Source organism: Callorhinus ursinus, unplaced genomic scaffold (assembly GCF_003265705.2).
Source record: "Callorhinus ursinus isolate GAN/ISIS: 27379988/994484 unplaced genomic scaffold, GSC_fseal_2.0 scaffold2, whole genome shotgun sequence".
Lineage (NCBI taxonomy): Eukaryota > Metazoa > Chordata > Mammalia > Carnivora > Otariidae > Callorhinus > Callorhinus ursinus.
This window is the reverse complement of record NW_027397064.1, coordinates 99,009,735-99,037,678: the sequence shown is the minus strand read 5'-3', so window position 1 is coordinate 99,037,678 and position 27,944 is coordinate 99,009,735. Positions and strand designations below refer to the sequence as shown.

Sequence of the window (27,944 nt, the reverse complement as noted above, 5' to 3'; positions counted from 1 at the left end):
CAGAAGAGAGATCACAATGAACAAGTGCATTAGAATTAGGGAAACACAAAATAAGAACGTAGTGAGGTGCCACTTTAGAAAATATGCTAAACTCCGGACAAGATATCAATGAATAGGAACGTCTATGTTAATTTGTTTCTGATGGGTGTTTGTTTGATGCAGTCTCTTAGAAAAACAGTTGAGCCTTTGGATATGTGTGGTGTAGCATTCTGTTTCTAAGTATATATGCTAGACCTGGGTCAGCAAACCGTGGCTTATGGGCCATTTTGGCTCTGTTTTGTTTTTGCTAAATCAAATCTCATTGTTGGAACCCCACCAACTAACCTGTTCACATCTCACCTGTGGCTGTTCTTACTCTAAGACAACAGAGCTGAGGAGCTGCAACAGAGACTGTAAGACCCACAAAGCCTAAATATTTCCTAAATGGCCTTTTATAAAGTTTGCCAACCCTGATCTAGAGACATTTTTAAAGCCTTATTTTGTTTTGGTCTATCACTTTTTTTTTAAGCCACAACATTTTTAATAGGCTTTATTTCTTAGAATGGTTTTATATTTACAGGGAAATTAAAAAAAAACCAGTACGGAGCATTCCCACACGCCCCCTCACCTAGTTTCCCCTATTATTAACATCTGACATTAGCCTGGTACACTTGTTACATAGTCATATATTGTTACAAACTACAGTCCGTGGTTTATTCACGTTTTCTTAGCTTTTATCCATTGTCTTCTTCTGTTTCACGATCTCATTTGGGATGCCACACCACATTCACGTGTCATAGCTCCTTCAGCTCCTCTGGGCTATAGCAGTTTCTCAGACTTTCCTTGTTTTTGATGACCTTGGCAGTTCTAAGGAGTACCAATCAAATATTTTGTAGGATGTCCCTCAGGAGGAATTTATTTGATGTATTTCTCATGACTAGACTGGGTTTATGGGCTTTAGGGAAGAAGACCAGAGAGGTAAAGGGCCATTTCCGTCATTTTATCAAGGGTACATACTAACGTGATTTACCTCTGCTGATACTGACCTTGATCACCTAGCTGAGGGAGTGTTTTTCAGGCTTTTCCACTGTCAAGTGATTCTTCCCCTTACCCCCACCCCTGTGAGCTGCACTCTTTGGAAGGAGGTCACTGAGCAGAGCCTACACTTCCAGGGTGAGGATGTATGATTTTATTCCTTGAGGGTGAAATATGGATAGAAATTATTTGGAATTTTTCCTTTCCCTGCAAGGGAGATTTGCCTCATTTCTCCTATTCATGTATTTATTCAATCATTTATATCAGTATGGACTCATCAGTATTTATTTTGTACTTTGGGTTCAGGATCCAATACTACCTTATTTTGTGACCTAAATTGTTCCAGATTTACCACTGGGGGTTCTTTCCGTTGGCTCCTGGATCCCTTTGACAGACCTCTACCAATGTAGGTTTTTAAAATTCTTTGAGCACTTCATTACTTTCTAGCACCATAAGACTCCAGGCTCATTTTGTATATGTCTTGCCGGGTTCCAGAATCAGCCATTTCTCCAAGGAGTCCTGGTTCCTTAATAGGAGAATGGTGTTAGGACCCTAGATGTGGGTGCCAGTGTGCTCATTGTTATTGGGGGTATCACTGCTTCTGGGCTTTCTCAGCTGATGGAACAGGAAACATGTCTGTGTGTACTAACCCGTACATAGACACATCCCTATATGTATTTCTACATATCACCATCTGAATTTATATTAAGCTAAATATGAGACCATACCAGTGTCTTCAAGTCTGACCCATTATCACTTGGACCATTCTGGCTTCCTCCCCTTGATTATCTGTAAATTCCCACTCCAACAATGAGACACCAGTCTCCTACCCACTGCCATCCATTTATTCCATTGTTCGATTCCAGCATACATGGTTAGCACTATCAGAATAATTATTGCATGAAACAACTTTACTAACCAGAGTATGGTGCTTTCGTGCACTTCCCTTTGCCCTTAGTCTTAACTTATTTCCCAAGTTGCTTGAGTTGGTGCCTTTCCTCCATCCCCTCCTGGGGGGTTGTTCATTCATTTGCAAAACAGTTAAATTCTCTCCTCACCAGCAGCATTCTTTCACAGGATCCTCTGTCCTCCTAAATGTTTTTGTTGTTGTTGTTGTTTGTTTGTTTGTTTTATAGGGGGGAAGGGGCAGAGGGAGAGGAAGAGAGAGAATCTTTTTTTTTTTTAAAGATTTTATTTATTTGATAGAGAGAGAGAGACAGAGAGAGCAGGAACACAAGCAGGGGGAGCGGGAGAGGGAGAAGCAGGCTCTCTGCCGAGCAGGGAGCCCGATGCGGGGCTCGGTCCCAGGACCCTGGGACCACGACCTGAGCCGAAGGCAGACGCTTAACGACTGAGCCACCCAGGCGCCCCAAGAGAGAGAAGCTTAAGCAGGCTACACAGGCTCGATCTCACTACCCTGAGATCATAATCCAAGCTGAAATCAAGAATCGGACACAACCGATTGAGCCACCCAGGCGCCTCCGTCCTTCTAAATGATTTTTTAAACAGTACATATAGTAAGGTTCATTCTTTGTGCTGTGAAGTTCTGTGGATTTGATAGATGCATAATGTCGTGTATCCATCACCGTATCCCACTTTGAGGCAGTGAAACTCAATAGTTCTGCCACTTATTCAAAAATAGTCTCACCACTCTAAAAAATACCCTCTCCCCTTCACCAATTCACCTCTCCCCCCACCGATCTTTTTATGGTCTTCTTGAGACATTGTTACATATGTATAGGAGAGACATGAATGAGAATGCTCTCAGAAAGAACCAGAAGCAACCCAAATGTCCACTGACAGGAGGATGGATAACTAAGTTGAAGTATATTCCAATAATGAAGTCTCATACACTGTGACCATAACACTAATCCTGTTACAGGTAACATGGGTGAATCCTGGACAAGTAGTAGTATGTGAACAAACAAGTCCCATAGGACCTCAAATGCAAGCAAAATGAAACAATATAAATAATAACCAGTTTTTAAAAAAACAAACGAAAAACACAGAATTTGGGATAATAATTACTGGGGGCAGAAGCAGAGGAACAAGGTGGGGGAGGGGGACAAAGGCATCGAAGAAAGTCAGCAGTGATGCCTAGTTCTCAGGGGTAGTTCATAGCTATTCATCATAGTATTATGATTTTAAATTTGCACATCTGTGTACACGCATATAGTATATTATTATAATATTTATAAACATTTTTGAACTGACATGATCATACCGAATTCGTGGCATGCTGTGAGGATTCAAAGAGAGTATCTGTGAAGAACTCGTTTCCACAAATGATGACAATTGTGCTTATGATGAGCATTCTCACTTCCACAGAAATCACTGTCAGTCACGTCAGCTCCCTGTTTGGGTCACCCTCCTGACCCTGAGTTAGGCCCAAGCCTGTGCCTTTCTTGGAGGTCTCCAGCAGCGAGACACTCAGTGCTTTTCCCCCGATGCCTCAAAAGCCATCCTGAGACTCACAGATTTGGGGAGCCAGAAGTGAGTTTAGAGGTCATTTGCTATCACCTTTTATTTTGCACTTGAGGGAAAAGGGGACTGAGAGGCTGAATGGCCTTCCTAACACTATTCGAATCTATTGCGAAGTAGCCAGCCGTGGGTGTCTACCTTCCAGCTGCGCATAGAGCTGGTCCCTCTGTTAAGAGGGCAAACCCCCCAGTGAGTTAGTACTTCAGACCCAATATTGCAGATGTGGCCAAGCTGAAAGCAGGTGGAGAGTAAAAAGAGGACAGATTAAGGGGGAAAGGTATCCATCTCCAAGTTTAGGATTTCTGATTTATTGGCTCATTGCGTGTGGGTCACTACAGCAGGGGACTGGGGACGTGCACATAGCCTGTGGCTGGTGTAGTACCCACACGTGGCCACATGATGTCACCAGAAGCCAGTATTTATAGACAAGTCCACTAGGGCTCCCACCCGCGCCTGCCCTTCAGTTCCTATCCAGCAGAAAAGATTTTGCTGAGGCTCTGAGCCGCCTTCATTCACTTTGCTAACAAAATAAACTAACAAGCAAGTCCTCAAAATAGTTTCAGAAGGCAAAGGATTGCCTAGACCAGTACTGTCGGATAGAAATAAAATGCGAGCCCTATATGCCAGTTGAGTATATCATTTTAAATGTTTTAATAGCCACATTAAAAGAAAATAAAAAGAAACAAATGATATGAATTGTAATAATATATATTTTATTTAGCCCAATATTCAAAATAGTATTATGTCAACATATAATTAATATTTTAGAAGTTAATGGGATACTTTATATTCTTTTTGTCATGCCCAAGTCTTTGAGACCTGGTGTGTGTCTTATTTTGACAGCACATCTCAGGTCGGACCAGCCATATTTCCAGAGCTCAGTGGTACTACTGGGCAGAGCCAAGACAAAAATCACGTGTGCCAGCTCTGAGAAGCACTTTACATATAATGAAGGGATATTGGGACCAAGGAGAATTCATCCCAAGTGCGAGGATGATTTATCAGCTAGCACTGAGACAGCCTGGACTCCCCCAGAATTTTTGCCACCTGCTGGATAATGCCTGAAATTCCCTCATGTGCTCCCTTTAAGCTTCCTATCCTTTAAACCCTAAATGTGACACAGTATTCTACTTTTTCACTTACAGGCCAGAGACCTGGGATACGAGTTTACAGAAGGATATGGGCCACACGATCCTCCCTCCATGGGAAAGACTAAGAGAACAGAGGAAAAGTTTCTCTGGTCCACCAGAGATTTGTCATAGCAAAGAGAGTTCAAAGCCCTGTAACCCTCTCCCACCTCCCCACCCCTATTAGCCGCCTTGACTCCACAATGAGAATGTTCCGGGGGACAGCTGAATTTGCCAGGCTTCCCATCAAAAGAGCTTCCCTGGGAGACATGCAGGAGGAAGGCTAGCCTGCTTTCTCTCCAAACCCTGGTCTTGCGCCACCCTGGACCCTCACACCGGGCCGGGGCATCTCATCTAGACATGCTGGGACAGTGTCCCCTGGACAGAATGTCTTCAGGAGACACTGCCCCACTCCCACCCCCACCTCAGGCCCTGCAGGCTTGGGGAGCATTTGAGTTTGGTGGTGTCTACAGACTTTTGACCCACTCTACTCTGTGGACTCCTGTCCACAGGAGGGGGAAGGTAAACCCAAACTCCCAGGTTATTGTGGGACCTGCTAACATGCTATTATCTGGAGAAAATGCTGAACATTTCAGATCTCAGAGCCAAACAGCCTACAGTGTGGAAACATCTGAATTTCTGGAGGGACTGGTTTTCAACGTCTGGCACTGTGTTGACAGCCCATGAAGGAGGTGGGGGAGAAGGGCTTGCCACCTCAGAAGAGAAGCCCCGTTTCCTGAATGGCCTGCTCAGGGCAGAGTGTTTTTAAAGTTAACCAAAATTATTAAATAAAATGCGTGGGGACCCACAGCTCACGGCAAGCACAGCACCCAGCACAGAATTCCAGATGTCAAATAAAGATTAGGAGTTGTGTGTGTGTGTGTGTGTGTGTGTGTGTGTGTGTGTGTGTGTTTGTGTTGGAAAGCACCAGGAAATCTGGCCAAGCTGCCATGTTCCAGGCGGTCTCGTGTCTCCCTACAGAGCCCCAAAGTCTCCTTGCTTTCTCCTCGTAATCTAGAGCCAGGGCCCCCCTCAGTCTCCTGGGCTCCACCCCCCACTCCCCTACCACCAACCGAGGGGAGCCCAAATGCCAAAAAATGAAACACACATGTTTGCTATGAAATTCCTGGAGGACTGAATGTTTTCCGGTGAGCAATATCTTCATAAAAACACATAGGCTGACTCTACAGCTGTTGTAAAAACTTATCTGCAACATCGAGTGTGTCTCCCAGGGTGACTTATCTGATTTGGAAACAGATTCTTCATGAGGCAGCAGGAGTCTTGGGCGGGGCTGAGCATACCAACAAACAAACTTGTTAAAAAGTTACAAAAGTGATGGTATGCCTCTTAACTCTGCCCTTCTCCCCAAAGGTTCTCAGACCACACAGCTCCCACTCCTGTGCAGGGATTACTGGGGGTGCCACCTTAACCCAGAAAATTAGCCAGGGGCTAGGGAAGGGACACAGCTGTTCACTTCCCACTGTCTTGGACGGTAACTGTACCATCTCACCTAGAAAGTGCCCAAATGCCTTGGAGGTTGCCTGAGAAGCTGGGGGTGTCAGTGGGAGAATCCTATTTTTGAATTGCAGGAACTGTCCATTCCTAAGGTCACATTTGGAACCGAGAGGAATTTTGCATGCAGAGTTTCCTCCTTATCCAAAGAAGCGGCCAGCAGTCTGCCTGGCAGATGGAGCAATTGGCTTGAGGTCAGTCGGCCCGCCCTGAACTGCGTGTCCCGCGCCTCACCATTTCTCAGGTAGAACATGTGTGAGGAGGCTGGGCCCAGGGCCACTAGGCTTCTCATTACAAAGAAGAAATAAAAAAGCAAAGTCTGGATTTGGACAGGAAAGAGCGAAATGCAAACTACAAAATTTCTTTCGACTGTGCGTGTGTGTGTGTGTGTGTGTGTGTGTGTGTGTGTGTGGTCAGTGTCTGACCTCACAAACCTCCTCAAAGTTTGACTGCCTCTCACGTGGCCTCAACCCCAAAGCCTAATACTGCCAGGGTTGATAACCATTCTTATTTGAGCGCCTTTTTAAAAAGGAATTAGCTGGGAAACCACCTGTTTCTGTAGGATACTACAAAGGGTTACTTTTATTTTTTTTTTAAGATTTTATTTATTTATTCATGAGAGACAGAGGGAGAGAGAGAGAGAGAAGCAGAGGGAGAAGCAGGCTCCCAAGGAGCAGGGAGCCCGATGCGGGACTCGATCCCAGGACCCCGGGATCATGACCTGAGCCGAAGGCAGATGCTTAACCATCTGAGCCACCCAGGCGCCCTACAAAGGGTTACTTTTAAAGGTAAGGTGTTTTTGAGTTACTGAAGCCTAACTTAAAACAAAGCGTTTTGTTTTTTAAATGTAGACAAGATGGGCCCCGTAGGTGGCTCAGTCAGTTAAGCGTCTGACTCGATTTCTACTCAGGTCCTGGTATGGGGCATAAGATCGAGCCCCGTGTTAGGCGCACATGCTGGGCGTGGAGCCTGCTTAAGATTCTCTCTCTCCCACTCTCTCTGCCCTTGCGCCCCTCTCTAAAAAAAATGTAGACAAGAATTTGCTTCTTTTGAATAATAAATTTAAAAAGTCAGCCATACACTTCCCAAATGGGCAGGGGTATGTCGTCACATAGCAGTAAAAGCTGAACCTCACACCAAATTGAGGAAGACCAAAAAAAGGCTAGTGGAACCCAAATTTGTAACTACTCTCCCAGTCACGAAGAGATGAAATTAGGGCAAGTTCAAGGGTGAAGAGCGTAATTAAAGTATCTAGGTGATTGTACAAAACCCCTGAAAGACCCAATGATTTCTGGGGTGGAAATTCCCAAAAGCCTCCATCGTGACTCACTATAATTTGCTGCCCTCAAAGCCCGCACTGGTTTTGGCAGACATCAGGGCCCCGGAGCTCCAGGCCAGTGGTAGTGGTATCTGGAAACTTCCATTGGGAGAAAATGGGGGTGAGGGATGGGTGGTGGCAAAATTGCCTTATAAGGAAACTGTAAATCCTGGGAAGGCCTGGTGTTTCAACAAACTAGAAAAATGTTGAAGGGAAGATTCAAGAGCTCCATGTCCCTCCCACCCAGAGTTCAGGGAAAGAGGAGGGTGAGAGATGCGTGTCCCTAAGAGAACATTCTTCTCTTTCCATCTACCTAAAGGCTCCGCAGCGATGTCTTCACCAAGCTCTGGGAAACAGAAGGCGCCCAGCTCACAAAGGTCAGACCTTGACATGAGTGCACGGTGGAGCCTGTCAGAGCCTCCTGGGGGTGGCCACTCCCCGGGAATCTCAAATTCCCCACTTTACAGGCAATGATGGGGGCTCCCCTGAGAGATCACAATAACTTAAGGACTCCCCGCCGCCAAGTTAACTCTGGTTTGCCTCCTAGGTGATGGGGGCGAGACCTGGAGCTCCCATCTTCCACCTGGCCATTCTGAGCTGGGGCTCCACCACAGAAAGAATGGGCGTTCCCTGGGATTCTCCTAGACATGCACATTTGGGCTCAGAGCTGGGCTGTCTGGGATGTGCTTCCTGGCACATAATTACCACCATCAAGATTATTATTAGCATTAGGCATTTACATGACACTTAATATTTTCAAAGCATTGTACTGCAGTTTAATTAGTTTTTCCTTGCAACATTCCTGTCGAGTCCACACTTGATAGCTGGGAGACTGACAGGGGGAAGAGAGAAATGCTAAAGGTTGATGAAGAATAGGGGGTGCTGCATCGTCGCTTGGCTTTTATTCTCTCTGGTGACCCAGCCAAGATCACCACCCCCTGCTCCCTGCAAATTCTGCACCCCCACTCCCCAGGGCCCCACTAACAAGGTACCTGGAGCCTCCAGGAGTGTGGTGGGGATGGAATCTCTTATATTTCGACTCAAGGTCCGGACACCTTTCAAAAAAAAAGCCTGTGTCAAGTCCAAGTTCACTCTTATTCAAAACTGCCGACACCCTTAGTCTCATTCCAAACCTCTCCATTAAAGTAACTATAAAATCCCAAGGTGGTGAGTCCCAAACCTAAGGCAGCTCTGATAGGAAGCCTTTTAGTATTTGACAAATCCTAATTCTAATTCGGTCTGTGAAAACGGAGGAGTGGTGCAAGCTAGCAAAGTCTGCATCTTGTCGGCGTGGAGGCTTCTTTCCTGGCCCTGAGAGCCCCAGGGCTTATTGTCTACTTCCGAGAAAATAAGACCTTTTTTTGGTCCAAGGCCTCTGGTTCTGCTCCCTTGGTTAAAGGTGAAAGCTCAGGGGAGGTGAAAGCGGGGGGCGGGGGGGGGGTGCAGCCAAGGCCAAGTGAGGAGGGAGGACTGAAATCTCTGGCAGTTAGCTGTGGTTCCCACCACCCTGGGGATAACGCTAGCGCCTCTCCGCACACCTGTGCTTTCTTAAACCAAGCCAGGCACCTCCATTCTCTAGCCCGGAAAGTCCTTCCGCCAGGCTGGGGGTGGGGGTGCCGCTGCTGGCTTCTGGGGGGCCAGTGATGTTTCCAGAAGTTGGCCAGCCGGTGACCTGGGGTCAAGATTGGGATGGAGAGAGTTATGTCTCCTGGCAGTGCTGCTCCTAGGTCCCCTCCTTCCCTCCGTATCCCCACTCCCATCCTGGTCAAAGGTGCCCCACACGACTTAGCGTTGACCCAACGGACGGACTGTCAGGACCCGGGAGTGAAGCAGTCTGGAGGGGGGACCGCCCCAGCATGGTTGGGAAGCCCTGGGTCCTCGAGGTTTTGCCACGGGCCTCAACTGTCCCTGGGGTCCCTCTCTTATCCTTGCCAAGACAGTGAAAGCGCGAGTCTGGAGAAGCTCAGAGACTTGTCATCTTTGTGGGACCAGAGTTCCATGCACATCCCAATCAGGTCCTCGCCGGCTGCCCAGGAGCAAGTCTGAAAACGTCTGGGTTTTGGCGACCCCCTAGTAGACACCTAGACCAGCCACTGAGCCTGGAAGCCGGCTCCTGGTGGCAGGAGCTGGGGCCTGAGGGCCTGCCCAGACCAGCATTTCTGTCCCTGTCGCCCGGTGCAGACAACCAAGGCCAAGTCAATGCTCCGCGCTTTCTGCGCTCCCTGCGCTTGGGAGCCCGTAGAAGAACACGGACAACACCGGCCAGGAGAGGCTGAGGCCTCCGCACTGCTCTTGGGCGGGGCCCTTCAGTGCGATGGAAGCCGAGGTCGTCTCCCCGCAGCGGGCCGAGGCTTTGGGATTCCAGTTCTCGGTCCAGGACTGGGGCCGGCGTGCAAGGCATGGGCTGGGGACTCACCGGACGGACCCCGCAGCCAAACCCGCGGGGCTGGCGAGAACGCGGCTGACTTCAGGGCTTGGGATCCCTGAGGCCTTGCGTTCTGTGCGAGGGACATTAGAATCCCCATCCTCCTTGGGGCCTGGGGGGCAACTTCGAGAAGCCCCTGAGCCAACTGGTCCCCACCTCTCCTCTAGAGCTGGGGACAGATTAGGTTCTCCATTTCCGGCTTGCTAGGGACATGCCCTTGGGGGATTCCGGGAAGGGATCTTTCTTGGGATAGTCGTAAAGTATCTGTGCCTCAGTTTCCTCCTTTGTAAGCTGGAGACGGTGATATTACATACCCCGATAGATTACAGTAAAGATTGAATGAGCTAACCCAGATGGAGAGCTGAGAGCCATGCCCAGAGCAAGCACCCAATAAATACTGGTTATCTACTCTATCTTCTTTCCCTTGCCTTTTGGAGGAAGGGCTCCCTTGCTCTCTCCCTCCCTCTTCCCTCTCTCTATCCCTAACTTTTCCCCTCTCCCTCCCTTTCCCCATCTCTCTCACCTAGTCTCTTTCTCTCTTCCCTACCACTCTCCCCTATGTAGACCGGCAAGGTCTGAGTGAAATGTGAGAAATGTTTAAAATAAATCCGATCGTTTTCCTATGTGAGTCCCCCCACTGGAGTTGGTCAGAGCAGTGCAAATTGTAGCTGGCATTAGTGGGCTCCAGCCCCGGCCACTTTGCAGTTGGCTCTGGAAGGTTCCCACCTCTTGGTCAGCTCCTGGGAACGCATTCGCTTCCGGGGGGGGGGGGGTCTTGATCTTGATTCCTGAAGTCAGGGTTCCAGTGGCCGGCCTGGGAGAGTCCAGAGGAGCGTTAGGATAGATACAGAGTCCCTGCTGTTTCCCTGTCCGGGCCCGCGACAGTGTCCACGCACCCACCCCGCTCAGCCCACAGCTTCGACGCCGAGCTCGCCACAGGCCCCAGTGTGCCTTCTGTGCTAGGCCCAGGCCTGCAGCTCCCGATTTCCCAGGCTGACCTGGTTTCGTGGGGGAGGCGGTTGATGGCAGGACCTCTACACGGACGCCAGAAGGCATGAAGTTCGGAATTCCAGGAGTCAAGGCTGAGGGGCTGGGAAAGCGCCATCACAAGCTGTGTGAGTCCTGCGGCGCCAGGAACCAGAATCGCCAAACCCCTAGCCACCGGTGGGGCTGGAACTCCGGAGAGCCACTGAAAAATCCTGAGCCACACAGACTATCGGGACGTCAGGGCCAGGCCACCAACTAAGCCTTCAGGCCTCGGTTTGCATTCAGACTGCCGGTCACAGGACAAACGATCAGACCTCCCGACCTCGATTTTTCCATCTCTAAATAGGAACACTAACCCCAAGCCTGAATTCCACTTGTGCGCGGGTTGTCAAGACGCTGAAATTCACCACCTCCGAGGAGGAGCAGGCGCTCCCAGAACGATTCCTGGACTCACAGACGGAAAGACCGGAAACGTCCTCTCCATTCGGAGAGCAAAGGGTCCAGGGTTCAAAGTGGCAGCTCCTCTGATTGTCGCCAGGGGAGTTTCTTATTCGCAGGGGAAGGGATGCGGGGCCTCCGCCCAGCTGCGGAGCTGCTTCGGTAGCCGAAGACAAGGTTAGCCGGCCCGGCTGCTGCTCCGACAGCCGCGGACCGGTTGGGGCTGCCCAACCCACCTAACTTGGCCCGGCTGCCCCACGCTTGGGGGCCAGGCCTTGCGGAAAGGACCGAGGGCACGGAACCCGCGCTTTCCTCCAGCTGCGCAAACATGAACTCCAAGCGGAAGTTATGCGCGATCTCCCGGTAACTCGAGCAAAAGACTGCCACCTGCCCCCCTCCGGTTTCCGCGCTTTATTAATTTCATGGAGAGTTCAAGGGGAAGTGGTTTGAGGTTTGAGCTATCCGACATTGGTCTTAATGCTTCCCTTTTCGGCTCTCGGGACACTGTCCGTGAGGGAGCCTCTGATTAGGGGCCAGTCCACTCCCGGGGGTGGAGGTGGACTCAGAGTGTGCGTGGCCTCAGCTTTGTTTCTGGCCTCGGTTCTTCTTTGGTCCTCTCTTTAACACTGACCCAAATCTGGGGCCTTGGTCTTCTCGCCTAAGCCTTCCACATTAGCATCCATTATGTTCTCACTGGCCCCATGACACCGGTCCTCCTCACGGATCCTCCTCATGGGTCCTCCCCAGCGTGTTCACACTGCAAAGTGAACAAAGTTTTCTTGTTTTGTTGATTCTTTTTTTTAAAAAGATTTTAATAAATGGGCACTTACCAAGATAATTCCGGCCGAGAAACATCCTCACCCCCATCCAATGAAATCCTTGGACAACGGAGAAAACAGTGATATAATCAAAGCAGCTATACATTAAATACGTATAAGAGATAAGGCTATAAATTGCATATAAAGGTCCAGGATCTATTTAAAGCTAGAAATAGAAAGAAGATAAGACACAGGTATCTACATTTAGGGCTGAGATTCAATGCTAGATTCAAGGTCAGAGTAGAGAGGGGATCAATCTAATCTAATTCCCTCAGATTAGAAGAAAAAAACAGGCTCAGAGAGAACCAGGGGCCTGCTCAAGGTCACATGGCAGACAGAGGGGGCGAGGGAACCCAGTCCCTGAGTCTCAAAGCAGCACCCATTCCACTGTGTCTCAGGCATTTTCTGCTTTCCGAATCACAGAGCAAAGAGCTCCTCGTGGGGTTTTTTCTCTCTAGCTTTGACTCTTATGAGGCGAGGAGATCCCAAGAAAGATCCCTTCCCGGAATCCCGTTGTCTTTCCTCGGTCTGGCGTTGGCTGACAGGAAAGAGGCTAAATTTCTCCCCGTCCGACCCAGGGACTTCAATCACAAACCTCTCCCTTGAGCACCGTACAAGTGCAGTTCTCCAAAATCACCGACAGGTGGTGCGTTCCTCACAGGAAAACCGGCCGGGAATTCGCCAGCGCCTCTTCGACCCTGCTCCTAGCCCTAACCGCTGGCCTAGGGTCCCTCCCCCGAGAAAGGGGACAGCAAGGAGTGTAGCGAGGGGAACTCAGGCTGGGTGCTGAGTGGTTTGAAAAGAAAATCCCTAGAAACCCTATTCTAGCCTTGCGGCTCAGAGAGGCCTCACGTCCTAAGGAGTGAATGAGCATTGGGTGCGGAGGGCAGGGCTCTGCCCGCTTGGCCAGAGAAAACACGGGGACCCACTAGGGTCACCCCTAGGGGGCGTTATCTTCCCTAAACAAACTCGTGCATGCACCCGGTCATTCATGCACACTCAGCTGCCGCCTTTCTCAGCCACCATCCCCAACTCGTATCCTTCACCTAATTTTTTCTTTTATATTTGGAGGGTGGGGGGAGAATAAAGGGGAAGAGGGCGCTTTTTCAATTGCGACGATAATTGTCTGCGAGATGGGTTTCTTAATCTGCTCGTCCATTCTTCTCCTCTAATATTTGGCTTTGCCGCTTTGATCACCAGAAGATCACATACTTGACTCCTTTGCATAACAATTTTGGGGACGGGCATCCTAGGCGCGGGAGGGGAAGGACGTGCACGGAATGGCTTTGGGATCGGTTTTCTACCGCCACGCCCCATTCCCCCCCTCCCCCGCAGGAAGTGAGGCCAGCCGACCCCCCATCCCTAACAGTACCATTCAAGCCTGGAAAGTTCTGAAGGTAAGTGGGGGCGAAGAGGAAGCTGCTAAACCCTTGGCGGGGAGACCCTAAGGGCCTGGAGTGAGATCCTACCAAAGGAGGGACTGTGTTTTCCCCTTGCGACCCACTGCATTCCCAACCCCAAGAGATCCCGCCTTGGGTCCCCATCACCCCCCCCACCACCACCACACACACATATTGGGGAGAGAGTGAACCCAGAGGTGAATGGAACAGGTTGGCAGCCAGGGAAAGGAGACCACTATCCCTCATCTCATCGCTGTGCTCTCATCTGGGATTTAGACCACGGGACAAAACTCAAACTCCCATGGCTTGGAATTAGGATTGGCGAGCTCTGGGACAAGTGGTGGCCTCTGGGGGACTCTGACCTAGCCTGTTCCCTTCTCTGGGTTCACTTGCAGCATCTGTGGAGTGGGTTTTGGGTCTAGGCGCTCCCTGAGGTCCCTTTGATCTTGACTTTGCCACGTGGTGCCCACCTCTCCCCAGTCAGGGTTTAGGGCTTCCAAGCTGCAGAGGTGGGTCTTGGAGGGGGAAGAGAAAACCAGTAGCTGTTTTAATCTACGTTTAAACAACGTATGCCTCCTCTGCCTTTGCATAGTTCCAATACAGGGGAGCTGCGGGGAAGGGGGGCAGGGTTTAGGGTGGGGAGGAAGGGTGTAGGGTGGGGATGGGAGGCGAGCAGTTGGTTGGGGGTCAGACCCCTCAGGTCCTTGCGACTTAACACGTGGCACTTCCAAACCTTCTGTAAAGGGAGTTGCTCTCTCATTCCCAGCTCGCACAAAAACGCACACACGGAGACTCTATACGCATGGACACCCACAGGCACGTACACCGGTGCAGAGCCCATGCACACACAACACTTGCACACACGAACATAGCGCAAGCACATGAGGATTAACGGGACACAGAAAATGCACACAATCCTTCCATGCACACCCGGACACACAGGCACACGCACTCACCTGGAGCCTCGCATACACATAGAGTCACGTACAAACACGCACGCGCGCGGCGCACACTCGTCCCTCTCCCCTGTTTCTGCAGGAGCAAGCAGACAGGGAAGGTGGTCCTGGAAGGCCTCGGCATTGCAGTGACTCCTCCCCTCCCACCTCACCCGCACGCGATCCAGTCTAGGAAAGAAGGAGGTGCGGGGGGGGGGGCACAAGGTCTTGCCCCTTTCCCTCTCCACTCGGGGCTCTTGAGACTTCCCTTCCCCACCCACTCCCTTTCCGGACTAAACTTTTCCCCTCCCTCACCTCCCCGCCAGCCTCCCGCTGCGCCGACCTCGGCTGGAGCCCGGAGCACATCCTGCATCCTCTCCGGGACGAGGGTCGGGAGGCTGCGTCCCCAAGGACGAAAGGGGGGCGCGGCCTGGCTCGCGCTCCGGGGTCCGCGGGGAGGGAGACGGGAAGGCGCGGGCCAGAAGCCAGAGCCGCGAGAGCTGGGTGCGCAGACTTCTGCTTCCTTTTCCCGGGTCAGTGGGAGAAGATCCCAGGGACACCTCTGACCCCTATGGGAGTCAAGGGAAGGAGAAGGAGAACAGTTTACTCTGGGGCAAGCAGAAAGAACGCGGTTTTCCGAGCTGCAGGGGTATTCCTATGCAAAGGACTTGGATGCTGTGGGTTTTCTTCTTTTCTCGAGTTTTTGTTGTTGTTGTTGTTGTTTTTTGTCCCCAACTTTGAAGTTGGGTCCGGACCTCCCGGGGAGCATAGACTGAGCCGAGGGGGCAGCAGAACCCAGAAACCGCACTGGCCCCTCCTCACTCGCTCCCACACTGGTACCCACTGGCGGGCACAGGGCCAGTCGGTGTGGACTCCGACCCGCGCCGAGCAGGATCGAGGTGGGAGCCGCCACTTGGACAGGTGGGGACTGGGGTGGGCTAGGGGCCCCCTCGGCCTGAGGGTGCCTGGGCTTAAGGGAACCTCCTAGGGAGGGGGAGGGGTGAGAGGACGAAAAGCAAAGTAAAGGAGAGAAGAAAATTCTAGCGTAGACGCTGAATTTACTCTGGGTTTTATTATTTTTGTGGGGGAAGAAAAACCATTAGCGTTTCAGTTTTGGCATTTGGGTGGAATTGGGTGTAAGGAGAAAAGCAGGATGTCTGATTAAAGTGAAGAAAAAAATATGGTGAGAGTGTGTGTGGTTGCCTTGCTTTTGGGAGCCGTGAGCTCTAAAATCTTCGGCTCTAGGGGCCTGGCTAGCTGTGTGGTACAGCTCCAGAGTGGTTTGGGGATACAGAGGAGAAGGGGAAGTCTCTCCCCCGTAGTCGGAGCCTAGGGGTCCTGCATCTCTCTCTCCAACACCCCTGCGCAGCCCTAACCTGGCTCATCAACCCGCCAGCCGCAACCAGTCGGGTGTTTGCGAGTTGGCGTCCAGGACGCCCGGCGCTGGCCCCGCAGGCAGTCCGCAGGGCTCAATAAGGAAACCAGGGCCCGGGGAGCCCTTTCCGAATCCTGACTACCAGGTACAGTTTACGAAATCACTGAGATGTTTCCCCCATTTCCCACGGTCATGTGAAGAAAGGGCTCAATTTTCTCAGCTTGAGAGGGGGGAAAAAAATCCCCAAACAAAAAATCAAACCGTTTCTAGAACAAAAAATGTCCGTGCTGTGAACTGCTCCCTCGGATAAAAGGGAGAAAACCCTGTGGGAAGGCAGAATGGTGGGGACATAAATCCAAATATTGAAATCCCCAAAGGGGACAACCTCCAACAGCACGTACCTTTCTTTCTTTCCTTCCTCCCTTCATTCTTTTTCTCTTCCTTTTTCTTTCTTTCTTTCTTCTTTCTTTCAAATTTCTAGGAACCTGGACATTTACTGGTGTATTTCATGCACACCGGAAAAAAAAAGAAATTCCCCCTGATCCACCCCCCCCCCAGTCTTCTGGGTCATCTACAAAGCTGCCGCCCCAATTTCGAGAGTCAACGGAACATTTTATTTTCCATGGTTTGCGTCCCACGCACCCCCCCAACCCATCTCAGTTTTTGCCCTTCCCCCGCCTCCCCCAGTCCCACTCCAAGCTTCGGGCAGAATTGCTCAGGATCCCTAACCAATACCCAAGGAATCCCCCTTGCACCCACCCAGCCCCCACATTATTATCGCCTCCAAATGAAGACCAAAACCAAGAGCGCTAATTGAATTAGTCTATTGAAAGGACTGTCAGGTACAATGACGTGGCTCGAGGCCCCACATTTCCCAAGGTCTATAGGCTTTGGGGACCTGCAATGTATAGTCTGACCTTCTGGCTCATAATAATACCGCGGCACTTGTAGCAGAAATCTCCTCGCATTCACTCCCAACAAAACCGCTGGTCACCCAGTCCCCGTAGGAAGGCTGCACGCTATTGTGTTGCGACAACTCATTCATGTCCCGCGCCACGAGGCCCCACCGCCATCTGATCTACACTCGAAATGCGATTACCACTGTGTGCATGCAACACGCTCGCACTCTCGGCCCATCGTGCACACGCCTGGCCAGGCTGCAAGGGTTTCCTTCACAATTCTCCTCACACCCATCCTCAAAAGAGAGGGGGAAAGAGGCAGGACCATGACATTTGTCTCTGCCTAAACGAGATCCAAAATTCTGCAGAGATGCAGGCTGGCGGGAGATCTCTTTTTTTTTGGAACAGCATGCACACAAGCCCACACAAACACACTTCTCCAGGCCCAACTGGCTGGTAGGGCAGAATTGGGTGTATACTCTGAAGTGTACATACACGAGCCTCCTGCCATGCACACAAATACACAGACACACAATCAGGGTTTTTATAGACTCTCTTTGTGGTTCTCACATTCACAAGCAAATAGACAAAAACACAGGGTTTGGCCCCTACAGCCATGGGCCACTCTGCAAATTGATAAGTGGTTTTTGCAAGAATGGGAAGAGGAGAAACAAAGGTATAATTTCTCAGCCTTCACCTTGAAAAGCACTCATCAGTCTTCCTGCTATATGACCCTCGGACTTCTCTAGCACCCCCCAAACACACAAACATACTTCCTGTCTGTTTGGCCAGGTGCTTTTCGCTCCGTAGAAGTTCCTGTTAGCCACAGAGAATGCAGAAAATGGAGGAAGTAGTCCGGGACTGGGAGAGAGGCAGTAGGGTTAGGGTCTCTCCATCCTGCTTCCCCCACCCCCCAAACCACCACCAGTGAAAGCCTCTTTGGGTCCCCTCCTTCCCTGGAGTGGGGAAATAAACCATAGGGGTTCCCCCCTTCGGCATTTAAAACAAAACATCTTTTTCCTTATTCTCCACTTGCATGTGGGCTGGATATGGAAACGGAGCTTGGGGCCGATCTATTACACAGATGTGGCTAGGTCAGGGGCCTTCTGTGGAGCCTCTTGCCCTGGGGAAACTGCACAACTCAGAACTTCAAGGCAATGGAAAGGGGCACTGGGTGCCTCCAAACTTCCATACCTTCAGCCCAGAAGCAGAGGGCGTTTGCAGAAAGGGACTCCATTCTCTTCCTTGTAGATTTCCCCACCTGCTTCCTATCAGTCTTCCTCCTGGCCATCCCCACCTGGATAGCTATCAAGTTGGAAGAAATTCCTTAATTCTCAAAGGCAGAAAAGAGTACCCCAAACGCACAGCCACACAAATGTATTCAGACGTGCACACCCATGGCTCCATCCACACGCAACCCCTTTACCCACATACTCACAACTCACCCTGCTGGTACTTTCTCACCCACACGCCCAGTCCTGAGCCCACTCCGAGTCCTCTGCAACCCCTCACACACCCATCTCGTTCAACATTTGCTCACTCTCAGCACACACACACCTCACTGCCAGGCTTGCTAGGACACCAACCCGCTAGCATAGTATGTTCATTTTCAGGACGGTGAAGAGGGCGTGGGCCTGGGTGGGGGTCGTGGAGAGCTGACGGTGCTGGGTGCAGAGCATCCGGGGCGCAGGCCTGGCCTGGGGGAGGTGGGGGGGACCAGGCAGCGCGCCGGAGCGCCGCCTAATCCAGCCGGAGCTCGTGGGCCGCGGGTGCATTTATCATCCCATTACTGTAACAAATCCGGGCTCCACTACATGAAAGGTAAAATGAATTACCGACGTTAAGCCGTCAATAAAGTCATTTCTGTAAATGGTGTCTCCAAAGGGCCGCCGCATTATTCAGCTGGCTTTATCAGCTGGCTGGAAATTACGTGGAAGAGCCGGGCCGCGCGGCGCGCGGGGCCGCTCACTTTGATTAAGCGTCTTGCCAGCGCGATGTGACAGAGCTTTTGACCAGGGTTTTATTCACAGGCCTGTGATGAACGCCAAGCTGATCAGGCGGAATGAAGAGTAATTAAAACCTATAAATTATCTTCCGCAGCCCTTCTCGAGGCGTCTCCTGCAGGCGAGATAAGGCGTCGAGACCCTATTTACGGCGCTGAAAGGGACGGCGGCGCACAAAAGCTACGCGGCTAAATAGGATATTGATAGTGTCCTAATTAGAATTTAATTAAGTACCCACGCTCGCTTGCGGGATAAAGATTTCAATTTTGCGAACTTAAATATAAATAAAATCCCACCCCCATTTCGGGGAGAAAAGGTGGGGCCACCGGGAGATTTCGGGGAGCCCTTGGGTGTAGAACTGAAGAGGACCCGGTAGACTCCAAGGTGGGGTTAGAGGGGCAGCTTGGGAGGGTTGAGATCACGGCGGGCCTGCTTAGCGCAGCGCTCCCGGAAATGGTTCGGGCAGCCCCCAGGCCGCCGGGCAGGTCTAACCGGGATCTGTGAGAGCCCCAGGTATGGGAAGACCCTCGGCTGACCCGAAGATGCAGCCGGCGATCCGAACTCTCGCTCTCCACCAGCCCCTCGGAGAAACTTCGGCTCCTGCGCTGGTTCGGCCTTTTGCGGTTTTCGTTTTATTTTCCTCCTAACCCTCTGTGACTTTTCGGGGCACGGGGGATTATTCTGTATTGTCCTATAAGACAATATCCCCAGAGACCCTTTCTCCACTGTCCCAGTTGAGGATGGCGGTCAGGGAGAACAGGTTCTCTGGAGCTCCAAGCTATTAACATCCCTAAGAAGGCCTAAGCTGCCCAAGCCTTCCAAGCCACTCTCCCGCACCGCAGGCTTCAAGCCAGTCTGAGCCTGGCCCTCCAAAACAGCCAGGCAGACAAACCCTGCTGGTGTCCAGCGCCTCCCCTCCCCTCACCCCATCCTTGGCGACGGGAAAACTTTTAGGGTGCCTCGACCAGGAAACAGCGAAAAAGAGCCCTGCGGAATGGAGACGGGTCTCCGCGAGCATGGAATTGGCATGAGCCTCCGCGCTCCCCCAAAGCTTGGGAAGAAAATGCGAGGGTAGAGCCAGAGGCCTCCAGGGAGTCGGGAGCAATTCCAGAGAGATCTGGGCAACCGGGGTAAACTCGTCCACATCGTCAGCTGGCTAGGACTAACCCTTAGGGTGCAGTACTTTCATTTGTTTGATTTCACTTTGCAGGAAAATCTAACCGGAGGTTGCCCCGAACCCAAAAGCCGTGCCTCACGCACATCGGCACTCAGACTTGCTTAGGCCGGGGGCCCGCCCAAGACAACTCCACGATGCCGGGATGGCTTCGACTCCAGCGGCCAGGGAAAGAACAGGCGCGCCTGGCGAGACCCGCGCTCGGGCTCTCTCGCGCCCTCTGGGCTTGGCTTCATGGCGCCAGGACAGCTCCCGGGGGTTGTCGAAGGTCCGGACAGGGTAGAGGACAGGAGTATGGATACTCTGGAAAGGACACGCAATGCAGCTGGCCTGCATGCACTGCAAAACCTACAGACAGACGCTAGCTAGGCGCAGCTGGCTTCCGGAGTTTGCTATTTATGAAAAAATAAACTGCTTCTCTGAAAGTAACCAACGCTTGGTCTTTTTCACATCTCTGACCCTCTTCGTCTCACCCCCTCCCTACACACACACACACACACACACACACACACACACACACAGACAACATTTCACCGTTCATAGCAAGAAGAAGAGAGAAAATAAAAGCCTGAGTTTCTTAGGCATAGGGATGTAAAAGAGCCGAGGCCCCCTGCTTCCTGACCCTGTGCCCGGCGCGCACGCACCTATAATCCTGCATTTCTCCAACAAGTTGTTTATGGAGTTGCTTCTCTATTTGCCTACACCCCGAAATCCACCCCTCCCTGGTCTCCTTTGCCCCTTTCTCGGTCCGGCTTGAAAGAGGGGGAGGGGCTCGGCGCGGGTGGGGGAGGGCGGGCCGGACGCGCGGGGCCCTAGCCGCGGCGCCCCCTCTCCGCCAGCGGCCGCCACCCCCGGATTATTTATCCGCAAAGTCCCGCGCGCGCCCATTGGGCCGAGGCCCGGGTGTCAGCGCGAGTCCTGGCTCGCCATTGGCCCCGCACACGTGCGGCCTGACTCACGTGCTTCCGGTTTGAAGGCAAAAAGTGTGCCTGGGTGATTTTTTTTTAAGCGAGAGAGTTTGTGCAAAGATCCGAGCTGTCAGAGATTTGAAAAAAAAAAAAAAAAAAAAAAAAAAAAGGCAGCCCCGGCGCTGGCGGAGACGCGCTCTCCCTGCAAAAAAAGCAAAGGCGATTAAAGGCGCTGCCAGCCTCGCGCTCTGGGCACAGCTGAGCGTGACACTCGGGGAAGTCAAACCCCTCACTACTGCCTAGGAAGATGGCTAGACTTTAAAGACTATTTTTTTCCCTTTAAGAAAAAAAATTTCTTGGAGCTTTTTTCTTTTTTCTTTTCTTTTTCTTTTTGTTTTCTTTCTTTTTGGCCGTGGCTTACTCCCCATTTAAAACAAATCATTGAATCTGGTTGCAGAAAGAAAAAAAAGAAATAGCCAAGTGTCTCCATATCTGGATGTCTACAAATTAGAGAGAGAGACAGCGAGATCTATCTGCTCGATAAGAGCGAGCGATCCAGGCCAGACGCCTGGGCTTTTTTTCCTGCACCCGCCCCGTGCCTTCGCTGGGGCTTCGCCGGCCTCCTTCCTCCGCGCACCCCCACGGGCCGCTGGCAAAGTGGGGTGGGGAGCGAGGCGGGGGGGGCGGGGGCCGGCGCGGCGGCCGGGGCGGCGGGGCGGCCGAGCATGGAAGAACAGCAGCCGGAACCTAAAAGTCAGCGCGACTCGGGCCTCGGCGCGGCGGCGGTGGCGGCGGCCCCGGGCAGCCTGAGCCTGAGCCTGAGCCCCGGCGCCAGCGGCAGCAGCGGCAGCGATGGAGACAGCGTGCCCGTGTCCCCGCAGCCCGCGCCCCCCTCGCCGCCCGCGGCGCCCTGCCTGCCGCCCCTGGCCCACCACCCTCACCTCCCCCCGCACCCCCCGCCCCCGCCGCCGCCGCCGCAGCATCTCGCGGCGCCTGCTCACCAGCCGCAGCCCGCGGCCCAGCTGCACCGCACCACCAACTTTTTCATCGACAACATCCTGAGGCCGGACTTCGGCTGCAAAAAGGAGCAGCCGCCGCCGCAGCTCCTGGTGGCGGCGGCGGCCGGAGGAGGCGCAGGAGGAGGCCGGGTCGAGCGTGACAGAGGCCAGACCGGCACAGGTAGAGACCCTGTCCACCCGCTGGGCACGCGGGCGCCGGGCGCCGCCTCGCTCCTATGCGCCCCGGACGTGAACTGTGGCCCACCCGACGGCTCTTCGCCAGCCGCCGGCGGCGGTGCGGGTGCGTCTAAAGCCGGGAACCCGGCGGCGGCGGCGGCCGCGGCGGCCGTGGCGGCGGCGGCCGCGGCGGCCGCGGCGGCCAAGCCTTCGGACAGCGGCGGCGGCAGTGGAGGCGGCGTGGGGAGCCCTAGTGCGCAGGGTGCCAAGTACCCGGAGCATGGCAACCCCGCCATCCTGCTTATGGGCTCAGCCAACGGCGGGCCCGTGGTCAAAACTGACTCGCAGCAGCCCCTCGTATGGCCCGCCTGGGTGTACTGCACGCGCTACTCGGATCGCCCGTCCTCTGGTGAGTACCCTACCCCGGGCTGCGCCATGTCTTTCGGGCCCGCGGACGCCCCCAGAACTCAGCCGCCGCTGTGCTGGGGAGAGCAGACCCGGCCTTGGGTGCTCTCTTCTCTCACGCCTGCTTCCTCCTCACCCCCGTCCCAGTCACAGCCGGGTGTGCCCCCCGTTCTGCGCTCCTGGCCTCTGTGGCCACCACTGGAGAGGCTACAGCTCCTGGCTCGGGAAGCTCAAGTCTTGATCCTTCTTTCCTTCGGTGTTGAACTCCGAGCCCCTCGGGCCTTCTTTGTATTTTACCTTTATTATTCCTGGAAAAAACACAATCAGCCATTGATTTTTCTTTCAGGGAGAGGGGTGTTTAGAGCGGGCGGGGAGGTGGGCCTAGTGGTCTGGGTCTGAAATCCCTCCAGCCAGGTCCTACGGAGGCCGAAATGGAGCCAGGCTCTGATCAGAGAAATAATCGTCACCTTGTGTTCTTACAAACACAAACACCATCTCGACATTTTCTGAGGCGAGTTCATTTACAGAGAGAGAGATTGGAGGACACACAGAAAGAGGGAAAAGGCTTTGATAGCTGTGCCTCTTCCCCAGGCCGGGTAAGCTAGGCAGTCTGACCCGGGTGGGTAGAATCCAGGGAAAGATGGTTGCCAAAACGGTCGGTGCCGATAGAGCCCTGGCTCCTGGTTCTCTAGAGCTCACAGACAGTGGGAGTGGAGAGGAGACCGGTCAGGCACGGGCCAGATCGCGGGGGCACGGGGCATTGGCAGCCGCCTCCGCAGCTTCTCCGTGGCGTGGCGCTCACATCCTCCGGCCCTGCCCCTTCCTTCTTTCACTCCTTTCTTCCCTGTATCTGCCAGTTAGCAGATTTCTGCCAGCTGTAGGTTGTTTTTCTCGACTTCCTTCGGCCCTTTTCTCGCGTGTTCCTCGCGCTTGGAAACCCCGAGGCCGAGAGACCTGCGCTGGGACAGTCCTAGGCCCCAGGAGAGGAGGCTGGGGCCTGCCCGCCTCCCCGGGCGGCAGCGCCAGAGAGGCCCGTGGGCGCGGCGAGGAGGACGGCAGGGGTTCTGGCCTACAATTGGTGTTCCGGGCACCCGAGGCCGGTAGGAGGCCGGACACAGCGTAGCCATGCGCCGCTCTACTCCGGCTGGTGTCTAGCCTCCCCACGGTTGCCGGCCGGGCGCGGATCGATGCGCGCTATCAGCCCCCGCCATCTCGAGCCCCGTTATTGACACGTCGGGCTCCCTGAACCTCCGAAAAGCTGCTTTGATTGACTCGCCTGATGGATAGAGTGATTGAGCTGTCAGGTTGGGCGGCTCAGGCTGGCCAGGAGGCTACGATTTTATTACAAGTGTCCGTGCCTCTGCACACACATACACAACACTCTCACAACATCCCGGACGCACAACGCACAGCGGGGCCTTTCCGGAGATGTGCACATTTCCTGGGCCATCTCTTCCCGCTCAGATAATTACTAATCTAAACCAAGGCCGTCCTTCCTCCCCACCCCACCTCTCAGTCCTCTCCGCACGGCGCTCAGGAGTGGGCCTTGCCTTTGTTCTTGGCCGCTTTCCCTCTTCCGTGCCTGGGGAGGCAGGAGACGGGCTCCTCCTGCATGGGCAGTTCAGGGAGACGAACCTCAGCCCAGACCTGAGTCGCTGCAGCCAGCCAGGCCTGGAGTCTTTGGTCATAGGACAGCTGGTGACCCCAGGCGCTGGCCTGCCCGCGGAGCCAAGCAGCCCAGCTTGCCCCTCTGTTGCTAGGTTTGGAGATGCTGGTGAAGACCCTTCTTTCCAGACAGTTTCTGATATTAAAAGGCCGGACAGGGACTTAACTTGGCTCAGGAAGCTCCTATAACCACGACAGGGCCCACCAAGTAAATGCCGGAAGACTTGGGTCTGAGGCTGAGGAACAGAGGGGCAGGCTTTAAAGGCTGCCTCTTCTTTCCCCCCTGCTCTCTCCAGGGCTGGGCTCCACAGCAGCTCTCTTCCCACACTAGGTTTTGGGAGAATCTTCACCTTCTTGGCGAGGTTTGCTGGGACGTCTTCCCATATCTGTCTTAGGGGCAAAGCACAGATTTCTGTCCGCCTTGTCCCTCTGTCTCTTTCCCTGTGCCCGTATTTTGCTCATGAATGGGGGGAGAACCGATGGAGTCTCCTTGCAAATGTCATCGATGGGCAGGGGAAGCAGATCTGGCCTGTTTTTGTTATACAGGACTTTTCAATCCTGAAACTGCCGCGTACGTGTTCGAAAGAGAGAGAAGGGAGACCTTGCCTGTACAGCTAGGTGGAGAAATGGGGAGGGTCCTCTCTTTCTTACTGGCACCATCCAAGGGGCAAAGCAGAGAACCCTGGGGGCCAGGGTCATGTGGGTAAGGTGTGCAACTGGGTGAAAGCCTTGTTCCGCCTTCAGAGAAGGGGGTGGTCAGTGTCTCCCTGGGACCCTAAAAAGGGCTTCCTTTAGGGCCAGAGAGAAAGGAAGAGCCCAGAGAACATACACCAAAGACTTTGGATCTAGGCAAGCCCCTCACAGTCCCCTCCCTATCCCCCTGTTTTCTGGGGTCAATAGCTACAAGCAGACCCGGTCTTATCATCTTAAGTGCTGGGCGTAGGTGCGCTTCTTGAGGAGGAAGGGAGGATTAGTTTGCAGGCTGGCCATTCCCTCAGGGCAGTCCTGCCCGGTGTCTTCACTGGCCCAGGCTTGAGCCTCTTTTTATTTCAGGGTTGTGAAGACAGCAGGCCCCTGACCTCCAACTCTGGGATCCACCGGATGGGGCTTCCAAATGTCTCTCCATCTTGGATTATGGGATTTAAGCGTGGCACGCTGCTCTCTGGTTCCGCGAACTGGGGTGTGGGATGCACGGACAAGCTCGGCCGGTTTTCCTCCGCGGCCCTTCTGGCCCCCCAGAAGGGAAGTTGGCGACCCCAACAGCCAGGCGATTGATCTCGGGGCTAGCCGGCGGGAGGGAGCCAGGGGCGCAGCAGGGCCTCGGCTATCGCCCCGGAAGCGCGGGGCGCGATCCCCGCTCGGCTCTGCAATTCTCACGGCTTCCTCTGCCCTCTCCCCCCTCCCCTCTGCCCTCCGTCCCCACCCCCACCCGGCCCTCTCCGCCGCTGCAGGTCCGCGCACCAGGAAGCTGAAGAAGAAGAAGAACGAGAAGGAGGACAAGCGGCCGCGGACGGCGTTCACCGCCGAGCAGCTGCAGAGACTCAAGGCGGAGTTCCAGGCGAACCGCTACATCACGGAGCAGCGGCGGCAGACCCTGGCCCAGGAGCTCAGCCTCAACGAGTCCCAGATCAAGATCTGGTTCCAGAACAAGCGCGCCAAGATCAAGAAAGCCACGGGCATCAAGAACGGCCTGGCGCTGCACCTCATGGCGCAGGGACTGTACAACCACTCCACCACCACGGTCCAGGACAAAGACGAGAGCGAGTAGCCGCCCGCCGGCTGGGGCCGCGCGGTCCGGCCGCCGCGCCCGCGCCCCCTCCTGGCATCGCCGCTGCCGCCGCCGCCGCCGCCGCCGCCGCCCGGCCGGCCCCACGCCGGGGGAGAAAGAATCCGCGCACAGGAGGGAGGGAGCAACAGGGAAGAGAGAGAGAGAGAGATTCTCAGAATGGAGAGTCACGTTTGAACGAAACATTTTTTAAAAAGGGAGAAAGACTCGGACAGGTGCTATCGAAAAATAAGATCTGTTCTCTATTCACAGTATAAGGGGCGAAACTGCGAACTCCTTAAAGCTCTATCTAGCCAAACCGCTTACGACCTTGTATATATTTAATTTCAGGTAAGGAAAAGAAATATGTGTAGCGATCTCTATTTGCTGGACTTTTTATTAATCTCCTTTATTATTATTGTTATAATTATTATAATTATTATAATTATTTTATCCCCCACCTCGGCCTCGCTGCCCCCGGCCCAGTTTCGTTTTCGTTGCCTTTTTTCTTTTGAATGTTGTTGCTTCTCCGGTGCCTCCCGCCCCGCATCGCTGGCCCTCGTTTCTCTGGGACTTTTCTTTGTGTGCGTGAGAGTGTGTTTCCTCGCGTGTCTGCCCTTCGCCTCTTCCCCGCCTCCCCAGCCCCTTCTGTCGGTCTGTCTGTCCTGCTCCCCTTTCGTTTTCCGGAGACTTGTTGAGAAATACGACCCCACAGACTGCGAGACTGAACCGCCGCTACAAGCCAAAGATTTTATTATGTTCAGAAACCTGTAGTCTGAAATAAAGTGTACACTGTGCTCACGAGCCGTTGGCGGCCTTCCTCCTTGCGGGCTCGGGAAGGGCGTGGGCGCAGGGCACGCGAGGGCCCCGCGCGCATCGCGCACACACCGGGCGGCGAGCCCCGGGCGGCCCGGCCTGGCCTTGCGATCACCGCACAACGAATACCGGGGGCAAGACGAGCGCGCGGCGGTAGAGGCGGCCCAGAGCCGGGTAGGTCCCGGTCTGGAGGGTCCGGAGGCCCACTCCTGCTCTCTGATGGCGTCCAAAGGAGCCCAAAGACAAAACAAAACAAAGCAAAACAAAAAACAACAAACCCCAGTCCTGACTTCGGAAACACTGCCGGGACGTCCGGCTGCTCCCTGTGCCGACCCAGGCCCAGCTTGGCTTTGCCCTCCTCCTGTTCACCCTGCCCCGCTCTTTGCTTCGGCCTGCACCTTTCTCTTTTCTGTCCTTCTTCCCCTCACAACCCCGTGTGGGTTTCGCTTGAGGTTTTCCCTTCCAGAAGCGCAAGGCCTTCCCAAGGGCGGCAGAGGTGAGGGGCTGCCTCCAGGGCTGAGCTGCCCACGAGGGCGAGGGGGCTCTTCGGCGGGCCTCTGGGCCTGGTCTCTCGGCCGCCGGGACTTCACTGCTCTTAGTTCGGAGAAGTGATTCAGTTCCCGAAGCGTCAGGTCGAGGGCGGCACTTGGAGCCTTTCCTGGTCGGGATTTCGTGGTCCCGAATAGCCCAGGGAGAAGAGGCCTGGACGCTGGGAAGTGATGCTGCTGGGATCCTTTTTGGGCCGGAATTCCCACGCGGGCCCGGGCCTGCCTCGCGCAGACCCAAAACCTAAGTGGGGTCACTCTCCGAATGCCAACAAAGGCTTGCTTCCTGATTGAGGGGGGGAGGGGGCACAGACCCAAGCCTTCTGAACCCTCAGGGCAGGTGGACTTCCCAGAGGGAAATGTCTGCACTCTTTGCCCCTGACCCTGGGACCTTCCCTTCCTGGGCAGGCACTGGGCCCCCTACCTTCAGGGACTAGGAGGAGGAAAGGGAGGTCCCTTTTGTCCAGGATTTGTTTTTTAATGGTAAATCCTCCTTTCTTCCTGTCTTCTGAAATATGTGTATGTACCTGTCCGTGTGTGGCTAGATATGTAGGTGTCCTTGCAGACTTGTGTGCATATGTGATCACGTGCAAATGTAGGTGCATCGGAGGAGCTACCTGGTTTTGTGTGTCCCTGCATGTTTGAGTATTGTGCTCACTGGGTGTTCATTTCTCTGTAATTAGATGCACACTTGGATGTTTGTGAGCTTGCGGTGTGTGTACATGTGTTCATTAGTGTTTGCACACCAGAATGCCTGCA

At 53.6% G+C, this 27,944-nt stretch overlaps 1 protein-coding gene and 1 long non-coding RNA gene across 2 annotated transcripts; one reads left to right on the top strand and one right to left on the bottom strand.

Annotated features, from left to right (window-relative positions):
• Window positions 1–11,704: 11,704 nt before the first annotated feature.
• Window positions 11,705–21,942, bottom strand: LOC141374882 (uncharacterized). Its single transcript, XR_012382054.1, has 3 exons — window positions 21,816–21,942; window positions 12,133–12,180; window positions 11,705–12,059 (listed from the first exon to the last, which is right to left on the bottom strand). It is a non-coding gene; the product is annotated as an uncharacterized lncRNA (long non-coding RNA).
• On the top strand, window positions 21,103–26,618 carry EN1 (engrailed homeobox 1). Its single transcript, XM_025855060.2, has 2 exons — window positions 21,103–22,398; window positions 25,511–26,618. The coding sequence occupies exons 1-2, from the start codon at window positions 21,540–21,542 to the stop codon at window positions 25,825–25,827; spliced, it is 1,176 nt and encodes a 391-aa protein (XP_025710845.1). The 5' UTR covers window positions 21,103–21,539; the 3' UTR covers window positions 25,828–26,618.
• The last annotated feature ends 1,326 nt before the right edge of the window (window positions 26,619–27,944 follow it).

Bases quoted from the DNA above. Each gene is read 5' to 3' on its own strand.
- EN1 (XM_025855060.2), top strand. From the start codon at position 21,540: ATGGAAGAACAGCAGCCGGAACCTAAAAGTCAGCGCGACTCGGGCCTC. The intron at 22,399-25,510 runs GTGAGTACCCTA...CCGCCGCTGCAG, and splicing joins CTCGGATCGCCCGTCCTCTG to GTCCGCGCACCAGGAAGCTG.